The sequence below is a fragment of the Lucilia cuprina genome, chromosome 3 (assembly GCF_022045245.1).
Source record: "Lucilia cuprina isolate Lc7/37 chromosome 3, ASM2204524v1, whole genome shotgun sequence".
NCBI classification, from domain to species: Eukaryota; Metazoa; Arthropoda; class Insecta; order Diptera; family Calliphoridae; genus Lucilia; species Lucilia cuprina.
In genome coordinates, this window is record NC_060951.1 from 39219554 (window position 1) to 39241328 (window position 21775).

Here is a 21775-nt window from a genome sequence, read left to right on the forward strand (position 1 = left end):
TTGAAAACTTTGGCTCTAGCTGCTGTCTAAAGCTACCTGTCCTACTCCCTCTCACTCCTCATCTGATGGAATGTTACCTTGTAAAACTTCTCTTACCCTAGTGCTATTTCGATCCACCGATAGCAACTCTACCAATAGCTCTTGTCTGCGAGACCTAAAATATAGAATTGCTACATATAACTCCTCATGTGATGGAATGTCACCTTGTCAAACTGCTCTTAACTTTTTGATAGCAACACTACCAATTGCTCTGTTAAGCTAGGCCTAAAATCAGAACTTGCCTTGTACTGGTTATGACTGAAGTTGCTGCATGCCCACGCAAAGTAATGCACTAAATCGATTGGGTCTACTCCTTTCCGTTGTCAGTTTAACACCTTGTAATAAAATTCTACTCTTGTCGAGCTATCGGGTCAAGCCAGCATTTCGTGTCATCTTAACTGAAAACTATTGATTGCTCGAGCAAATTGTTTGTTTATGATCCAAGAGAATCATATTCTATAATAGTCATCTGAGAATATTTTGCGAGTTAATAGAGGGTGAGTGTTTAACCGCAAAAGATAGACTACTTAGCATCTTTTGCAAGTCATTCGAGGGTTAGTATTGAACAGTATATAGTCGAGTAGTTGTTTGTGTTTTCATCGCAAAAGAAGAAAGCGGATATATTGATTTTATCATTCCGCTTGTAACATATCGAATATTGATCATAGACCCAAAAAGTATATATATTATGAGTCCTTATTAAATTCTAAATTTGGCACATGATCTTCTATTATCTATTCTATTATTTCACCTAGCCCCCATACAACTGAACCCCCGAATAGAGCTTGTAAACCTTATAATCAAGTTACAGGTCGCAATTTTGGAGATAATTCAATGAAATTTGGAACATGATCTTGTATGGTACTGTAAACGAAGCCTATTGAAAATTGTTAACATCGGTTTATTTTTTCACATAGGCCCCATAGAACTAAACCAGCAAAATAGGGCTTTTAAGTTCATAATTATGTTTAATATACTCATATCTCGACAAAAAGCTGCAAAACCAAGTTCTATACTAGTCTTGATGACCCTGATAAACTTTATAATTATAGGGCCTCATTTGACCCTAGCCCCTCTAAAAAGCCATCATCAAAATTTTACTTAAATATCCACAGTTTTATTAAAAAGTAAATGGCTTTAGTATATCTGAGGCAAGGTACAATTCACTTATATACTTTATTATGAAAACTTGATCACATTTTATTCGTATACAGCTGTAGGGTATTATATGGTCGGCCTCTCCCGCCTACAACTTCTTACTTGTTGTTTTTTTTTTGGAAATGTTTGGACATTGTATCAACAGCATCTTCTTATTTCCAATTAAATTATTGTAGATTTTAATTAAAATATAAACTATATATTTATGAAATTAGAACGGAGTTCATTTAATTTAAAACTTGTTTAATATTTCCTCTCACAACTTGGCAAGTGTGTGTTAACACTACTTAACTAGACTAGACTGGACAGTAGAATGAAATTTTAACAAAATTTGCTGCAATTTTTAAAATTCTAAAGACATTCATCAAAGTTTTTTAAACATTAAAATTTTCACATAAATACATACATTGTTCCTTTATATGTTTTTGTCTAAGAGCAGTTAAAAAAATAACAATATTATTTCTAAGAAAACATATAACAACAAAATGGTTAATTTTAAAACATAGAAAATTGTATATAATTTTAATAAATTAAACTAAACTGAATACTTAATATTTTAATGTGATAGAAAACTATTTTTAATAATTTGTTAAACATAAAAATAACAATATAAATTAAAAAATAAGCAATAAAAATGTTAAATAAATTTTAAAATTTGTACACCAAAACGAAAATGAAATATTTTATGTGTCAAATAACATTTTGCATCTGTGAGTGGAAGTGAAAGATGAAATAAACATGTATTGAGCATCTTAAAATTAAGCTAAATAAATAATAACTAACCAAACCCAATGAATAATTTAAAACCTAAGTTATGGAAATAAGTCTAAACTACAAGATGCTATGTGTACAAACATCTATTAATCAGCAGAATGATAAAATTCTAAATAAATGTCGCTGGGTTATTGAGTATTAATTGCAAAGCCAATAACTAAATTAAACAAATTATTTGCATTATTTTTTTAATTTTAGGATTTAAACAAATTCCGGTTTCCGTTCAGATTGGTTGCAATTATAAATGCAAACTTAAATAATATTATTTTTTTTGGTTAGTAAATAATTTAAAAATAGAAGAAAAAGTTGTTATTGGATAGTGAAAGATTCCCATATTTTTTGAGAACTTTAATGGAGCAAGTTATTGTCATATTTACATTTCAGTGCACAAGACTCATCAATAAGTACAAAAAAACATTATTTCTTACTAAAACAGTAGTATAAATATCGCAAGACTGGCAATTGTTAAATCAGTATCAGTAGTTTAATTCTTGAAAACAATACTTCAGTTAGCCAAAATGGTTAGTGGAATATTTCCATTAGTATATTCCCTAAAGGAAAAAAAATACTGAAATATAACTAAATTACTCTGATGGATTACCAATGGATTTATCTAAAAAAATAGCTTTTTACAAAAAACATTAGTAATAATGATCTTTTTTCAATATTACAGAAATTCTTCACCGCAGTTTTGTTCGCCGTAGTTGCCTTGGCTGCCGCCGATGTCAGCCACTTGGATAGAACATATTTGCCACCTCTTGGAGCTGCCAGCAGCACTCATGAAAAGTACGAATCGGCACCATCAAGCTTTGGTTCCACTTCTGGTTCCTTCAAATCTGGTTCCAGCTTCTCTGCTCCTGAATCTGCCTCCTCCTTTACCTCCAAGCAATACTCTGCTCCAGACAGCTCTTCCAGTTTCAGCAGCCGCAGTGGATTCTCTTCCGATTCTAGCTCTTTCAAATCTGGCTCCAGCTTCTCTGCACCCGAAAGTTCTGCTTCCTTCACCTCTTCCAAAAAGACTGAATACAAAGCTCCCGCTTCCAGCTCCTTTAAGTCTGGCTCCAGCTTCTCGGCTCCTGATACCGCTTCATCTTTCAATTCCTTCAAGACCTCTGAATACAAAGCTCCTGCTTCCAGCTCCTTTAAATCTGGCTCAAGCTTCTCGGCTCCTGATACCGCTTCTTCTTTCAATTCATTCAAGACTAGTGAATACAAAGCTCCTGCATCCAGCTCTTTTAAATCTGGCTCTAGCTACTCTGCTCCTGAAAGTTCTGCTTCATTCTCTTCCTTTAAGACTACTGAATACAAAGCTCCCTCTTCAACCAGTTCCTTCAAGTCTGGCTCTAGCTACTCAGCCCCAGAATCTGCTTCCTCTTTCACCTCCAAGCAATACTCAGCTCCAGACACCGATGACAGTTTCAGCAGCCGATTCTCCTCTGACTCTAGCTCTTTCAAATCTGATTCCAGCTACTCTGCCCCACAGTCTGCAGCTTCCTACTCAGCTCCTTCTTACTCCACATCATTCAGTGACTCCAGCTTCTCAGTTCCACAAACTGCTGCCTCTGGTGTTGATACCAAATACGCTGCTGATGGTGGTTATGTATACTAAATTTGAATATTAAAAAAAAAACGAAAATAAAGCAATTTTTAAATATGTTTATAAAACATACTTATGTACATAAATACACATATTGTTCGTTTTTTCTTTTACTTATCAGTCGGAATTATATAGAACTCAAAGAATTTGAAAAATACTATAAACCTAAATCCATTGGTTTAATGAAAATAAGTTATTATAAAGGAATCGGTAATGCACACAGAATAATGTTAATGATTTTAAAAACACTTACATTGGTTTAAATTACTCATTCCTTAGGCCTTTACCAGCACCTGAATGCGATATGTGACAACATACTTTAATTTTTTTTGAAATACATTCTTAAAATATATTTCCGAAATTACTTCAGAAATGAAATCTGAATTTTTTGTTCTTAATAGATAAAGCAATCAAACAATCGTTTAAAATTTTTATACCTTACACCACTTTAGTGGGGAGGGTATTTTGGGTTTGTTCTGATATTTTTAACGCACAATAATATTGGTCATGTACCCACCTTAAGGTATACGAATCGGCTTAGTATCATTTTCTGAATCGATTTAGTTATGTCCGTCAGTCTGTTCGTCCATGTAAACCTTATAGTCAAACTACAGGTGGCAATTTAAAGATAATTCAATGAAATGACTGCGCATGATCTTTTATTGTCCCACATGATCTTTTATTGTCCCACATGATCTTTTATAGACCCCCCCCTAAACAGAACCCGCGAATGGGGCTTGTAAACCTTGTAATCAATCTCTAGGTGCAATTTTGGAGATAATTCAATGAAATTTTGCACCGAAGATGAAGCCTATTGAAAATAGTTAATATCGCTCCACTCAAAATTAGACTTAAATGACCACAATTCTATTTAATACCAAATGGCTTAAGTATGTATATCTGAGGCAAGCTACAATTCAACTTAAATGCTTTATTATGAAAACTAAATCACATTTTACTTTTTGTAAAAGGTATTATATGGAAAATCCCCCCTCCGAACCTAAAAATTTTGACCCAAAATATAAAAATAAGACAAAAAATTAAAACAATAGTGTTATTTCGACCAGTTCGAATCTTATATAACCACCATTAAATGTAGTAATAAGAGGTAAAGTCATTGTCTGAAGGGGAGTTTATACGTGTAATAGGGTAAAATATAGATCGATCCTCACAAAAGTTGGTAGAGAGATTTTGGACCATACAAAACTTGTTTTCACCGAATTTCATCGCTGGATTCCATTATTGAATGGGATCTTGTCAATAATGGACAGATTCTCACAAAAGTTAGAAAAGAGATTTACATTTACATAAGATTTATCTATATAGTTTTATCGTTTTTATGGGATTTTTAAAACAGTTATTATCTTTGACTGTTCCAAAAAATATTAAATATACCTCCGATGGTTTATTCATATCGTTCAATAGAGACCCATAAAATGTGTAGGTCAAAGGTCAATTTTTTTTTTAATATTTAGAAATTTTCAATTTATTTACATAAATATCTGGAATTAATCGTAAAAAGACCTGTATTAAAAATAGTAACACTAAAGTCAAAAATATATTTATCCAATTCATAATCGGTGTTGTACGGTTGTATCGTAGTATGTCGTATATTATTTATTATTGATTTGATTTGTTTAAAAAAAATTTATTTGAAAAAAAATTTTTTTATGAATTACAACCCTACAACTATACGACATCGTTTGTGAATTGAACAATTGTTTTTTTTTCAAATTTGTATGCCTTTAAAAGCTTCAAAATTTTCTGGACATTTTACAAAATTCAAAATATGTATGTTGCTGGAAAATACTCTACTGAATCCATAAACTGTACTGAATCAAGTAAATAATTTTTGGTAATTTTGTCATAACACGTAGTATGCAAATATTCACGAATTAATCGAAAAATATTGTAAGTAAGTTCTTTAAATGTAGTTAAACTAACGAAAATTTCTCTACTATTTCCGAAAAATGATCCTAATCCCAACAATTATAAATATAAATTAATGAACAAACCACAAACATTTTTAAAAAGGTGTAAATGTTTCTAAAACTTCTCGAGGATTCATGATGATGGTAATAAATTAGAATAAAAATCAGTGAATTAAAACTTATTCCAGCACCGCTGAAAATAACATGACACTTTGAAAGAACTCTTTTCGATTTTATCAGATTTTGGTATATTCATAGAAATGTATTATTGAAAGAGAATATGCGTGATATTTAAGAATATAAAGGCAATGTTATGGTTTTCCTATGAAGATCAATATCAACGTGACAACGTATTTTTGATATTTTCTTAATTGGACAATTATTGGCATTCGAAAAAATAAATAAATAAAATACTTTAAACAAGATCGATCATGCAGATGTTATTTATAGACCAATGTCAAACTTTTTAGTGAATGTTTTTATTACAAAACAATAATTAAAACAAATAAAACGGTTTGTTTCCATCTTAAACAATTTTAAACAAGTATGAATGTATAGTCGAGCGTAGCCGACTGTATTATACCCTACTAGGGTCAAATGAAGCCCGATCATTACAAAAAATGTTAGTGTCATTTAAAGTTCTATAAAACTAAGTTTTATCGACTTTTGTTGACATAATAGATCATTTAAATTAATTATAATCCCTATTTGAGGGTTGGATGGGGACTAGTCGAAATAATGGATCGATTTTAACAATAGACTTCGTCCTTAAGCCAAAAGAAGCGTGTGTGCTAAATTTCATCCAATTATCTTGAAAATTGCGGTTTACATAGACAGCCAGACGGACGGACGGACATAGCTTAATCGAGTCAGAAAATGATTCTAAGCTGATTGGTATACTTTAAAGGTGGGTATAGGACGAATATTTCTGTACGCACAAACCTAATATACCCTCCCCACTAAAATGGCGTAGGTTATAAAAATCTCCATATTCTTTGATAGCCGATGAAAAAGTTGTTGACGATAATGAAAGTGTTTTAGAACTTTAATTAATAGCGGCAAGTTTTTATTTAATTAACCTAAATAAATAAGAATAATGCTAACCAATCGCTTTTGGTGATTTATTATCTAATTTGAAAATTAGAATGTTTTATTCTAAGAAGAAGTTAGTATAAATAACAAGAGAATGAGAATGGTTAAATCAGTATCAGTAGCTTCAAACTAACAAGCATTACTTTCGTTAACAAAAATGGTTAGTGAATTAAATATCTGTTGACAGATTTTTTCATACAATTTGTCTATCTATCTATCTATCTATCTATCTATCTATCTATCTATCTATCTATCTATCTATCTATCTATCTATCTATCTATCTATCTATTTATCTATAAATACAACTGTCGCTGGGTTTATTTGCATTAATTGCAAATTAATGACTTAATAGATGACATTCTTAATTATTTGATAAATTAATTAATTTTTTGCAGAAGAAAAAGTTGTTGTCATTTTTTGGCACGAATATTTCACAACTTAATGGATCAAGTTTATTTTTGGTGAGTTTACTTTCATTTAAATCAATATAATTGACAATGGATGACACATGTACAATTACACAATTGAGAAAACCAATAAGTTATTAGGTAAATTTTTTATTTCAAATTTAGAATGCTTTGCCATTATATAAATAACAATTGATGAAACATGATTAAATCAGTATCAGTAGTATCATTCTCTGAAGCAGTACTTCCATTAGCAAAAATGGTTGGTAAAATTAAATTTAAGGACTCATTCAAATATATTTAAAAAGTGAAATTTATAAAATATTTTCTACTTATTAAAAAAAAATATTTAGTAAGATCAGTCCTACAAAATTTTTATACAACAATTTCCTCAGCAAGTCGTATTAGCATAAACAGCTCATTAAACCGTGCAACTTTTTGTTTTTTTATCTAAAACAGTAGCCAAATGTTTATTAAAATATCAATGCATAATTAATTTAATACTGATATATTAATAACTATTTAAAAAGTATATTTAAATAAATATTAAGAGGTTTTATCTTTATTTTATACAATTTTATAATTAATATGTATTTCTTTTTTATAGGAATTCTTCGTAGCTGTTTTGTTTGCCGTCGTTGCCTTAGCTGCCGCCGATGTAAGCCATTTGGATAGATCATACTTGCCACCTCATGGAGCTGCCAGCAGCACTCATGAACATTATGAATCGGGTCCTTCTACTTCGGGTTCATTTAAATCTGGCTCTAGCTTCTCTGCTCCTGAATCTGCTTCTTCTTTCACTTCTAAGCAATACTCTGCTCCCGATAGCTCTAGCAGTTTCAGCAGCCGCAGTGGTTTCTCTTCCGATTCAACATCCAGCTTCTCTTCTCCCGATAGTGCAGCTTCCTTCACTTCTTCCAAAAAGTCCGAATACAAGGCACCTGTTTCCAATTCCATCGATTCTGACTTCAGCTACTCTGCACCTGAAAGTGCTGCTTCTACCTCCTCATTCAAGACCACTGAATACAAAGCTCCCACTTCGGGCTCTTTCAAATCTGGTTCCAGCTCCTTCAAATCCGGCTCTAGCTTCTCTGCTCCCGAAAGTGCTGCTTCTTTCACCTCCTCCAAGACTACTGAATATAAGGCACCCTCTTCCAGCAGCTCCTTTAAATCTAGCTCCAGCTACTCTGCTCCTGAAACTGCTTCCTCTTTCACCTCCAAGCAATACTCTTCTCCCGACAGCTCTGACAGTTTCAGCAGCCGCAGTGGATTCTCCTCTGACTCCAGCTACTCTGCCCCTGAATCAGCAGCTTCCCACTCTGCTCCCTCTTACTCCACCTCCAGTTTCTCAGCTCCACAAACTGCTGCCTCTGGTGTTGATACCCAGTACGCTGCTAATGGTGGTTATGTTTACTAAACTTGAAAATCAAAAGTGATAATAAAACAATTTAAAAATATTGATACAAATAATTTATTTCTTTCATTTATATTTTTTGAGATTCATTTAAAATTCATATAAATTTTAATACCCAGCAAAAAGTTGTTATGTTATTTATAATAACGATAAAGTAGTACAAGTTTTTTGATTCTTATTTGTTTATTATTTTTTTCGAACGATTGCTCGGAAAAAGCTAATGTTAGATGATGTGGTTTAAAATCGGAGGGATCCAAATTTTCTTATTCTAGATAAGAGTCAGATATTTTGCATATCAGATGGACATGTATTTAAATAGTCCAGAGGCTTTAAAAATTCGATTTTAGAGAAAATTTAGTTCAAAAAAGTATTGCCGCATTATAAAAGGTTTATAAACTACTCTTAGTTTCTCTTCTTAGACAATATATATATAAGAATTTAGATCTCTATAACTTAGGTTTAATTGGATTCCCTTTAGATTGTGTGCTGTTTCGGAACAGCGGATATTCATACATTTAGTTGCAGGAACAATTTACAGGGGTTCAAAATGTTCCATTATTTTTACTCATTTGATTACCCACTAAATCATACTTTTCAAAACCCAAACTCCCTTCAAATGGGTGCTGGGTTATTTTTAAAAATTCCATCTTTAAATAAACAAAATTATTTTGCAGTTTTTAATAATTTCTGTCGAAATTAAACAAATTCCGGTTTCCGTTCAGATTATTTCCAATTATATATGCAAACATAACATAAACAAAATATTTGAATTTAATTTTTTGTTGGTAAACGAAAACGAAAAATTAACATATTTTAGTTTAACTAGAAGAAAAAGTTGTTATCTTAGATTTGCCCAGATAGCAAGAAGAAAGACTTCAATGTCTGAGAACTTTAATAGAGCAAGATTTAACCAAAAGTACTAAAATAAACACTAGACGCATCTAAAAAGTGCAAAAGTAGAGAACAACAACATATTCATGTTAATCGAAGATTAGAATATTTCTAATTCATGTTCTAAACAAAATTAGTATAAATATCAAGTATATGACAATTATTAAATCAGTATCAGTAGTTTCATTCTTGAAAGCAATACTTCTACAAAAATGGTTAGTGTTTTAAAAAAACTATTAAAGGATTATTATTTAAAAAATCAAATCAAAAGTGTTTCATTTCAAAACCAGCTTAAATTAAGGAAAATTTTGTATTATCAAAAAAAAAAAATAAGTTTTATATAAATGAAAATATGTGACGTAATCTGAAAACTATGATTCAGATTGCTAAAATAAAGTATTCTAATAACAAATCACAACAACTGAAAAAAGTCAATGTTTCCACTGAAATTCATAAAATTTATTATTTTAATTTTCTGACTCTCTCCTCTTCTATGTTATAGAAATTCTTCGCCGCTGTTTTGTTCGCTGTCGTTGCCTTGGCTGCCGCCGATGTCAGTCACTTGGACAGAACATACTTGCCACCCCATGGTGCAGCCAGCAGCTCGCATGAACATTACGCTTCAGCACCTGCTTCCAGTTTCGGTTCCAGCGGCTCTGGTTCTTTCAAATCTAGCTCTAGCTTCTCCGCTCCTGAATCTGCTTCCACCTTTACCTCCCAACAATACTCTGCTCCTGCTGCCTCTTCTAGTTTCAGCAGCCGTAGTGGATTCTCTACAGATTCTGGCTCCAGCTATTCTGCTCCTGAAAGTGCTGCTTCTTTCTCTTCTTTCAAGACTACTGAATACCAAGCTCCCGCTTCCACTAGCTCTGGCTCTTTCAAATCTGAATCCAGCTATTCAGCTCCAGAAGCTTCATCATCTTACACTTCCACTCAATACTCTGCCCCTGACACTTCTGCCAGTTTCAGCAGCCGCAGTGGATTCTCTTCCGATTCTGACTCCAGCTATTCTGCTCCTGAAAGTGCTGCTTCTTTCTCTTCCTTCAAGACTACTGAATACAAAGCTCCCGCTACCACCAGTTCTTATAAATCTAGCTCCAGCTTTTCTGCTCCAGTAGGTGCTGCTTCCTTTGTTGCTCCTGAAAGCACTAGCTATACTGCTGATACCAGCTACTCTGCCCCTGAAACTGCTTCATCTTTCACTTCTGAGCAATACTCAGCTCCAGATAGCTCTGCTAGTTTCAGCAGCCGTGGTAGTTTCTCTTCTGATTCTAGCTCATTCAAATCTGGTTCCAGCTACTCTGCTCCTGAAGCTGCTGCTTCCTACTCTGCCCCCTCTTACTCCACCTCTTTCACCGACTCCAGCTACTCTGCTCCACAAACTGCTGCTTCAGGTGTTGATACCCAATACGCTGCTGATGGTGGTTATGTATACTAAAACTTAAACAAGAGACTATTTTTGTTTTTTAAATCTCCTCTAAAAACACCAAAAAAACAACAAATAAAAAATTTAAAATATTTTTAACAGTTTCTTTTTCTCAATTATTTATTTTATTCTCTTCCGATTCATTTGATTTCGCTAAATATAATATATTATTCTTTTTTAATATACGACTATTAGCACCTTCTAGATTTTTAACTCTTATCGGTTTTGAGGCTACCACTTCCCAAGGTTTTATATAGTTATTAGAGGGTATGTGTGGATGTGGATAATCGGTAATGAAATGATATATCAAGGGTATGCCACTCTTTTCTCTCAACACTAAATCCGATGTATGAACATAAACTTTTTCTGCCTTTGTAGGGTTAATTTCATTTGACATGGGTGTTGTGATGGCCAGTGAAGAGGCGGTTAGACTAATGAGCCATAGTAATACAATTTTAATTAATAACATGTGAAACAATTCACCCATATTTCTGTAAATATTTAAAAGTTATTTTGTATTTTTTAATTTATATTATTTCAATTGTTTTACAAAAATTTACCTTTTTAGTTTAACTTTACTTTATATTGCAAAATATGAATCTATACTAAATAGGCTCAATGTAAGTCTACTTTCTTTTATACCAACTGATATAATGATTAAACAAAATTTTACAAACTCTTTACTTTGATACAGAGGTATACCCTACAGGGAAGAGTTTGAACTATTTAGTTATGGGATTGAGTGGTTTTAATTAGAGTAAATCAAAGTTTAACTTTTTTATCTGCTCAAAAATCTGTTTATTCATTTTTATGTTCCAGGTATATTAAGCATAAGTTTTTTTTAAATAATATTACTTTTCAATTTAAATAATTAGAAGTGTATTAAGTGTTCGGTTTAATGTTTGTAACGTGTGGTAAATAATAACACACACAAGCACATAAAAGTTGTCTTGTTTTATTTAAAGAAAGTGACAAAATATTTAAGATACAATTTATCGATGCACTTTCATTGAGTATCAGTAACATTAAATTCATGTATTACCGCTAAATTACTACAATGGACAGTGGTTTGAGTTGCTGAATATGTAATTGAAAATATATTTTGCCACTAAATCAAAAAGATTTCGCTCAAAATATATGGAATTTACTAAAGGTTATTTCTGGATTAATACTATCCAAGAATGCCGATGAATAGGTTATCTAGAGTGAATACTAGTTATATAAATTTTCGCGAGAAGGAAGTAGATATAGCAAAGCTTAAGACATTATTTTTGAAGCGAACAAATTAGACTTTCAAAGATAAATTTTGGCCTCTGAGTTGCAACAAAAGTTTTTTTTTTTGCGATTAGTTGACCCATGTTATTAACTTGAGTTTCGGATGGTTCTTATATGGTCAATAATAAACTTTTTCAAATTTCCAAAAATTCTTTTGATAATCGGAGATTTACAATTTATAGCTGATTAAAAATAAGTTAAGAAGTATTCATATTTATGAGTTAAAAATGCCAACTTCAGAGGGAATTACTGAATAGATTCTAGATCGAATATAGTGCTGATTTTAACCAGTTTTAGGAGATTTAATTCTCGTGTTATAAAAAACATTTATGTCGAATTTGTGCTTACAAATCCTTTATCATACCCTACACCACTATAGTGAGGAGGGTACTATGCGTTGGTGCTGATGTTTGTAACACCCAAAAATATCCGTCTGAGCCCTCTTGTAGAAAATCTTTTTTAGTCAACAATAAGTAAAAATATTCCACAATTAAACAAATTAAATGATTTATTTTTTTAAAAAATAATCATATGGTCGGCAATGTCCGGCTATAAATTCATACTTATATTGTATTGTGTATACTCTATCTTCAAAGAATGCAGCTTCGAGTCCCTCTCTGGTACCTTCTAATCTGACTTCAACATCCTGAATATTTTTCGTCATTCATCTCCAAGCAATATTTTGCTCATTACAGTTCCATCAGCAGCTGCAGTATTTTGATTCTGCCACTAACTTCTCTACTCCCGAAAGCGATATGCCTATTCTCGCTTTCGGCGTTTCTGTACTCTGCCCTTAAAGTTTTATACATCATTAATAACTTTGTCTCTTCACAATACTTCAGATCCCAGCAGAATATTGTTTCTGCCTCTAACTTCAGTACTACCGAAAGCAATGTGTCTTTTTCCACTCCCGGCTTTTTTCTACGCTGCAGCTGCAGACAGCGCGCTGTCCATAAAATTTCATACATCATTTATACCACAGAGTCAGTATTTTGTTTCTATTTCCGACTTTTCTGCTAGTTCTCTTCACCAAAAGTGTTTTCGCTGTCTCTTTGCTCTGCTTCCTTACCAGAAAAATCTAATGGTTTTCATTCTTTCTTTCAAAGCTTCAAGTTCATGTCAAGTCAAATCAGGGCAGACAAGACTTTTCCTTTTCATCTTAAATTTTAACATCATAATAGTGTTAATGCAATCGCGAGATTGGTCCAAGTACTTGTACTAAAGAAATGCTTTGCAATTCTAGTTAATTCAAATTATCTAAAGATGTTACGATTTAAGAAGCAACTACCTACTCAAATTAAATATACTTAAGGTTTTATAAAAAGTTTTTTTTCAAACAAGTCTATAAATGGAAGCTTTTTTCATCATTCAAAATACCATGTCTGGACATACAACATTTATGAATTACTTAAAAACGGGACGTCTGTTTAGGGGACTAGATGATGTCAATAAACTTAAAATATCAAGTTTTGAAATAAACTAAATTTTCAAATATGCATTTATTAATAATATAAATAAGAAGAACTAATAATAAGGAACTATAACTTATATTTAGAACGTTAATTGATCACTCTCTGATGATATCTGTTTACGAAATTATACGCAAAACCTACAACTACAATATTTTCTTTCCTAACAAAGTAACGTGAGAAATTTTCGCTTAAATCCACATCACCTTACAATCCACTGTTCTGTGGCTGTAAATGCAAATTTTAGTTAAATGCTTTTTCTTACCTGCTGTTTATTGACTTCATCTGCTGCAAAAAAAACTGCACACTCAGATACACAAACGCAATCTGAAGAGCAGAAAAAAAATAAAAATAAACGTTTTAATCGACAAAAGCCAAAATTCAACAAAGATAAAACTTCCAAAGAAAACAAAATTAAGTAGCTTATTATTGTGGCCTCATTTCGAATATATTTACTTTTTTGCAATCCATATGAATATTTTACAATTATTAAAATTAAAAATAAAAAAAAAATCAAAAGTAAGAATTATTTAAAATTAAATAAATGCAGAATCAATTTGTTTTGTCTTCAACTAAAGAGAATAAAAATATCACCAAATATCTGAAAAAAATATTAAATTAAGGTGTGCAACAAAGATTCAACATCTTATTGAAAAATTGCCAGCAAGTGCGATTGTGAGGAACCGCTATATGCGGCGATAATGAATTTTTACCTTAACGTCGCTAATAGATTCATACGGTTTCAAACACGTTAAGCAAGTCTAATACAATGACGTTTTTACTGTTTCAAGCTAACTTCCCCAGGGGCATGTAACCTTGGTGAAGCCTCCACCTTAATTTTATTCCAATACCTCTAGACTGGCTGGGACAAAAAAAAAAAATAGGGTACAGTCTACTGCCTGGCTTAGTCCTTGCATAGATTGCATGTCGTATGTCGGATATGATCATAGTATACCACAGTGTGTCCCTGTGTGTAAGAATAAAGTCCACGGATTATTTGTTGGATTCGTACTTCGGTCCACCAGTTACGTCTCTAGCTGCTGTTGCCGAAACAACAGAGGCCATCCCAACTGCGTGGTTTTAAACGGAAGGGATGTTTTACATCTCGAAAAGACCACCGTGGGGTAGAGCATCATACCAGGTACTCACATTAAGCCCTTCAAAATTCATTTGTTTTAAGCTAACAAACCTATTAACAAGGGATTTCACAATTTTACCTTATAACGTTTATGCCAGGTGCGGATCCAGCTCAAGCGTTGGGGGAGTTATTTTTATCTTTTTTACTTAATTTCTTTTTTCCTTTTTTCATTTCATCACCCTCTGGATCGGCTATTGTTTTAGGCCAAATGCTTTTCTACAAACAGATTGACTGAATATTATACGTGTTTATGCTTTGATCCAGAGGGAACTATTCGCTCTTGTAGAGCATGATAGTCAGATGAAAGATATTGTTCCGGTTCTTTTTCGTCTACAGAAATTTTACAATAACTATAACGTGGGTTGCTCATACGAGTATACGTGGGATTCTACAACGTCCAGTATATGTATGTGCATTAACAAATATATATCAAGGGTCCAGAGAGGCAAAGTCCCTTATTGCAAAGACGTGGCCAGTGGAGTCATCAATTCATCGATCGCGTTCGATACCGCAGCTAAGGGAATATGAAAATACATCAAAGTAATATCCCTTAGTTGTGGTATTTAACTTTTCTGAATGTTCTCATGTTATACTAGAATCCAATGCAATTCAAACTCGAAAATTGGGTCAAGATATTAGTAGAAGGCTTGAAAGTTGCATTCCAGTCTAGATATTATTGGTCAAAGTCTCTTGATTTAGTTCCCTGATGTTTCTCGCTGCTTTATCGTTGTCGTAAATTTAAGACGAAAACACATATCAGGCGATCTGACAAAACCCATGCATATCTCGGAAAATATCCCAAACAGTACCCGAAACTTTTTTAACCCTTCGTGTAAACAGATTTTGTGTCGCGAAAGAGTCTACAGTCTTCGCTTGTCCCTTTTATTTGGAATTTTCACTCAGTACTTTACACACAAAATACATAATTGATTTGATGGTCGGTCAACGATCAAACATCTTGACAAATTTTATATACCCAACTTATTTTTGTAATGATGTCTTAAAAAACTGCAGATAGTCATATACCAACCAACACCACACAAGACAGTGTATTAAGATATTTGCAAGTGATAACTTGTTAATGATCAAGTTGGTGACGAAGAGGATGTTGATATATGTATGTTCATTGTGGGGTCATTACAATGCGTGTTATATGAGCTGAACACAAACTATTATTGGGAGAGGCTGGCGTTTTGAGCATTAATAACAAATTGAACATATTAGATATAGATTTTACACTTTATTATAATAAATAGTTAGATATTTCTTGTAGACTTCAGTTTGTGTGTAAGTTGTCTTAGAGTGTTCATCCTGACATAAAATTTCAAATTTATGACAGGCATTTTATTAAAAAACAATAGCCACAGTATCCATTTTCCAAAGTAAATATTCAAAAATGATAAGTTAGAAAAAAATCTAACTGTTGATCATATTCCCTAATAACCAATTCTTACAACCACCAAAACGTTACTAATTTAAATAACATTAACTAACTCTTTCTCTACACTCTTTATTTAAAATGTTTTTCTCTCCAAGTCTACACCCTAAATGATTCATATTATTTATTGTTATTTATAAATATTATAAATAATTATAAAAGATAAATATAAAATCACAATGACGTTATCTCAGTTTGATACAATTTTTTTAAAGATTATAAATTTATTTTAAATACATCTATGGTAGTATTAATAATAATAGAGGTGAATAAACTGTCCATTTAAATTAATATTTAAAGTAGTATAATTAAGTTAAATAGTTTAACTAAATACAATAGAAACAACAAAATAAAGTTGAACAATTTGCAAAATAAAAACCCAATACCTCGACATACATATTTACAGTTTTTTATTCAATAAATGCAATACAAAAAAGACATTAATTTTTTGAACAAAATATTTTTAAGGTGACCAGGTATAGGGTTAATGAGTGAACAACTATTGCTAGGAAAAAAAAAGAATGAGAAATTTATTATCAAATGATTATAAAATATAATCTAGGGTTATATCTGATCATATATAATTTCAGAAGCTATTTCATCTTTAAGAAATGGTGAATAAGATTTTCTCAACATTTCTTCGAATTTTACTAATCTAACACAGGATAACACACTTGTAAAATAAAGACAATCGGTGTCTCTATGTAGAGGTATAAGGATCTTACCTGCCTGTAAACCTAAAGTAAGTGTGTCGGATGCTGTTTTTTAGGGGGGTGATTCGAATGAATGAAAAGTGTGACTCAGTTCAAAAATGGTTAGAGGTTAGGAAGCACGAGTACTCAAGCAAAGTAATTGTACATGGACCGACAGAACCAGTTTTTAGATTTTTTGTTACTATAGATGCAGCTGTATACATTTAATTTGAATTTTATAAGCCGACATGTTGTAATTGTTGCCAATGAAAAATAAGCAACAAATAAGTAGTTATTAGGAAATATATCTCCTAAGTGAAAACGATGAGAACTGAACTAAAACTGAACTAAAACTGAACTAGATCTCAACTAGAACTGAACTAGAACTGAACTTGGACTGACCTAGAATTGAACTAGAACTGAACTAGAACTGAACTAGAACTGAACTAGAACTGAACTAGAACTGAACTAGAACTGAACTAGAACTGAACTAGAACTGAACTAGAACTGAACTAGAACTGAACTAGAACTGAACTAGAACTGAACTAGAACTGAACTAGAACTGAACTAGAACTGAACTAGAACTGAACTAGAACTGAACTAGAACTGAACAAGAACTGAACTAGAACTGAACTAGAACTAAACTGGAACTGAACTTAAACTGAACTAATCTAGAACTGAATTAGAACTGAACTAAAACTGAACTAGAACTGAACTAAACTAGAACTGAACTAAACTAGAACTAAACTAGATAAGAACTTGAATTAAACTAGAACGTTGGGAGCTTTGAGGTTTCGCTCTAAAAAGGCTACTCAAGTCTGATAAATTTTCCTTTTAGTGACCCTATACACCATGGGTTGATTTTGTTACATATTACCATTGTAATACGACCATGTTCTACCCTCTAGTCGTAAAAGAACGGTTTTAACTTGGCCGAAAATATCACATACATACATATTTACTATATGCTATTTATATTTATTTACTCCAGTTAAAAAAACTATGTTCTTAATGGAAAAGCCTTTACTAAAGTAATATATAATATATAAAATATTCTTTGATCACTATTAAAATAACTAGCTTTTTTTATGTATTTACTTTAATTAAGAGAAAAAAATAAATCAAAACACTTTCGATCCACTTAAAGTAGGCGTGTCAATAACTGTGATTAAACCAGTGAAATATTAAATTCATATGATTATCAAATATGTCAACACTTGAATTTCTATTTTAATTTGATTATCAACTAACTTAAACCTACGCAAACAATTATTAAATTCAAATAATATATTACTTGTTTTTGTATTAAGTATTATTATAATAAACATAGTTTTCTTGTGAGGCTTGTCTTATTGACGTTCTATTCCTGTTCTAAAAAAATAGAATTTACAAACAAAAAAAAAAAAACATTTATTAAAAAACAAACATATTAATTATGCAAAAAATTTTATTTCGATTAGTGACATCAGCTGCAGTTTAGTTAATTGAAAGTGATTTGTATACATTCTTTAAATGTTGTATAATTTCTTCTATATATAGGTAAAAGTTGATAGTTGATAAATCGGTTATTATCAATATAATTATAATTATTTTTTTGTTTATTTATTTACAGTATCTATATCACATTTAGTATTAATTAAAAATGCCTAGAAGCGGTTTTTACCTAATTTAAGAATTTTACCTCTCACTTTTGTTTGAAAAAAGAAAGGTATTAAGAACTAGTTTCAAATTCCGAGGGTTGCGGTTAAACTGGTATTGAAATTTAAGTGTTGAAACTTGCAACATAAGGAAGCAATAAGAAAATAATATATTAGATTTTTATTATCTAATGCAGCTTTAACAAACATATATTAAAATATTAAATGTTACCAAACTTTATTGTTTACTCCTCGTATATAAGATTATCGTTTTCATTAAACAATATCTTCAGCGTATGTTTTAAAACAACCTCACTTCTTTAAGCAATTAAAACAGAAAAAAATAACAGAAATAATAACATTAATAAAGAAGAAAAAATAAAAGCATCATTAAATATTATAGACAATTTATAAAACCTTATACTAGTAACTTAAATTTGTTATGACTTAATTTTTTAAAAAGATTTTAGATTTTTAGAAAAATATTACCCAATTTGAAAAATTAAAAATTATTTTTGAAAACATTTTTTTAACTATACCAAACCAACGAGTTTGTCCCATATAAAGAATAAACTCTTAATAACTAGTTAATAAATTAGTAAGAAGTTTATCTAAACAAATATAAAGAACAATATAGAAAAGAAATCAAAAACAAAACAAATCTTTCTGGATATTTTTTCATACAGGAATTAACAAAAAATATAAATAAAATGCAAAATAGTTGTATGAATAAATAAAATAACTTTTTATTTGATCAACGTAAACAAAAATAAGAAATGCTTCTGTATTGTTTTTTTTTATTTTCATAGCTTATAAATAATGCGGCGTGAAATGAACTATTGGAACTGGAAATAGCAATGATTTATATGTTGTATTGTTTTAAAATTTTGTTAACACTAGACAATTTATGGTCCTCAAAACTACTTTTGGGCACTAAAGTTATCAAAAACATCATGGATGAAGAGGGAACTATCACAATTTTACCAGGATTATATATGAAGCTTGCAAAATACTAATGATCCTATCGTACTAGTTTTATACAGTTGTTATTAAGACCATTTTTCTATAAGTTTCTTTAAAGCTGGCTACTCTTTAGACAGCTAGTTTTCAAAAGGTAAGTTATCATAGGGGACACAATGTCTTTTGGCACCTTCTTCATATCATGGTAGAGAACAATTTTTGATGATTGCCATTTAGCCTTAAGCTATGTAAGGTTTGTTAGATCTTACAATTTTGTCAGAAAAATATTTAGAAAATGTCTGTGAATGAAATGAACCGTGTGAACTAACAATATTTGTTTTAAAACGTTGGCAGAAAAAGCACGGTTGTAAGACACTTTTTAAACAATTTCTGTCAACGTTGTAAGATCTGACAACCGTGCGACACAACATTAAGTCACTTAATAGATCTGGTTCCTATATACTGTACTACAAAAGAAAAAAAGACTTCTAAATTCGAAATGTTTCGTTAGCTAGAAAGAAGATTATGGAAAAGTATGGATTCGGCGCCAAATGAACCGTTAATTTTGTCAGACGTTAAAGCATTTCTGACAATATTGCCTAACAAAAATTGTAAGTCGAAACGGTTGTAAGACATTTTTTTAACATTTTCTGTCAACAATGTAAGATCTGACAACCTTGTAACTAAGATTTAAGATACTATTTGTAGATTTAATAAATAGATTTGGTTTCTGGATACTGTACTATAAAAGAAAACCAAGACTTCTAAATCCGAAAAGTTTCGTTAGGAAGAAAGATGATTTTGGAAAAAAATGGACTATGTGCCAAATGAACTGTTCATTTCGTGAGACGTAGTAGTATAGGTTCAGAAACTCAGTTTCCTCGACATAATTCCTAAGAATTTTCCAATCTGTGTTTGTGAGAAATTTTCACTCTGAAATAATATTACTCTTAATGCCTAACTGTGGTAAAGAAAGTGATACAGATTTTCACTCTTCTTTTTACATGCTCTATATTCGTCTAAATCTACACGTCCAATTTTGTATAGATAAGTCCACGAAGTAGTTTACTATGAGTAAAATGTTTAGGGAGTTGTAATTTCACAGTTTTGACAAGATCACATCAAATGTATCGTGTATATTAATGCGGCAGTCGGATATCACAATAGGTCGTTGAGTCTCGATAGAGTTCAGTCTCGTTGAGCCTCGACAAAGTACAGTATATCTTCCTAGAAGAAGAGAATCCCAAACTGGTTTGCATCTTTGTCTAGCACATAGTATGTGTGCAGCCTAGAACATTTTGCATTCAAAGAGGACCGCATTAATTTGGTTCCTATACCTGTGTCTAGCATATTCAACCTTCACATTACCAGTCTTTAAGAGAAGCGGAAAAAAACTACTTATGATTCATCCTAACGGAGTTGCTCCTAATTGTGATAGCTAATCATCGCTTGAGAAAGAACTCCAGCTAGAGTAGTGTCAAAAAGGCGACCAAACCTCAGAAGATCCTTCATGCATTGACTGATCTATACTGATATGGTAGTGAAAAGATTAATAAAAGAAGAGTCGCTTGTATGTCGGCAAAACATTCTATATTTCCACGAATATTAAGGTCATAAGGAATTAGGAGGACCTAAAGACAGTTGTTTTGAAGACAATGTAAAATTCTTAAAGCAACATCGCAAATTATTTTAAAACAAATCCTGGTCTTATGTTCGCTAACTAAATTACCCAAAATCTGTGTTTAATTTAGTTCTAAACTGAAAGCAATACACTTAAAATCCTCGCATATGTTATTAAACTGCAAAATACGTATGCGTTAAACCTACCACATAGGCTATGGTAGTCATTATCCAATGATCGATGTAGTGAATGGAGCATCCTAACGGAGGCTTGGCATTCCAATGCAACTCTGAACTTTATGTATTTGGTCTACAATAATGAGTTGTAATGCACCTCAACGAACTAAAGCTGTATACATCCATTTAACTATGTTGGGACTTATTCCGAATTTCTAATAACGGTTGTTGATTTTTAACTCTGTGTTGAATAATCAGTTTCCATTATAATTTGGAGTCTAGGATAATTCCTAGATAATTATCAGAGTTTACTAAGGAAACGAAAACTTCTACTTGTTAACTTATTTCAAATTGTTTCTTGAGAGTGTTCTAATGGAGTGTTCCAATGGAACAAATTCAATTTTGAATTCCTATCTATTACTTTTTCGACTTTCAATATTTCCCATTGTGCAGAGCATTAAAAAAATTTACCAAAAATAAAGAATTATTCTTGTATTTAAAGCCCATATCTTCTTATCTATTTACTTTATAATATGTTTTAATTGATTTCAAAAAAAAATTTAACATATTTATACAATAGGTTAATTTATTACTGATCTTGTATGGTCACTTTCCTGTGCGAAAGTGAATTTTTTGAAT

The 21775-nt window shown here is 31.5% G+C and overlaps 5 protein-coding genes across 5 annotated transcripts in view; 3 read left to right on the forward strand and 2 right to left on the reverse strand.

Moving 5' to 3' along the window:
* Window positions 1-21775, reverse strand: part of LOC124419097 — a 361713-nt gene that overhangs the window by 320228 nt on the left and 19710 nt on the right. The window lies entirely within an intron of this gene.
* Window positions 2036-3636, forward strand: LOC111677423 (flocculation protein FLO11-like). The gene is made up of 2 exons (XM_046947068.1): window positions 2036-2106; window positions 2617-3636. The coding sequence occupies exons 1-2, from the start codon at window positions 2036-2038 to the stop codon at window positions 3578-3580; spliced, it is 1035 nt and encodes a 344-aa protein (XP_046803024.1). The 3' UTR covers window positions 3581-3636.
* LOC111677418 (nuclear pore complex protein NUP62-like) lies at window positions 5808-8469 on the forward strand. The gene is made up of 2 exons (XM_046947069.1): window positions 5808-5849; window positions 7607-8469. Exons 1-2 carry the CDS (start codon window positions 5808-5810, stop codon window positions 8414-8416), a joined length of 852 nt encoding a protein of 283 aa, XP_046803025.1. The 3' UTR covers window positions 8417-8469.
* On the forward strand, window positions 9499-10860 carry LOC111677430 (hyphally regulated cell wall protein 3-like). The gene is made up of 2 exons (XM_023438550.2): window positions 9499-9519; window positions 9807-10860. Exons 1-2 carry the CDS (start codon window positions 9517-9519, stop codon window positions 10740-10742), a joined length of 939 nt encoding a protein of 312 aa, XP_023294318.2. The 5' UTR covers window positions 9499-9516; the 3' UTR covers window positions 10743-10860.
* LOC124419099 lies at window positions 10821-11376 on the reverse strand. The gene is made up of 2 exons (XM_046947436.1): window positions 11291-11376; window positions 10821-11221 (listed from the first exon to the last, which is right to left on the reverse strand). Exon 2 carries the CDS (start codon window positions 11215-11217, stop codon window positions 10843-10845), a length of 375 nt encoding a protein of 124 aa, XP_046803392.1. The 5' UTR covers window positions 11218-11221; window positions 11291-11376; the 3' UTR covers window positions 10821-10842.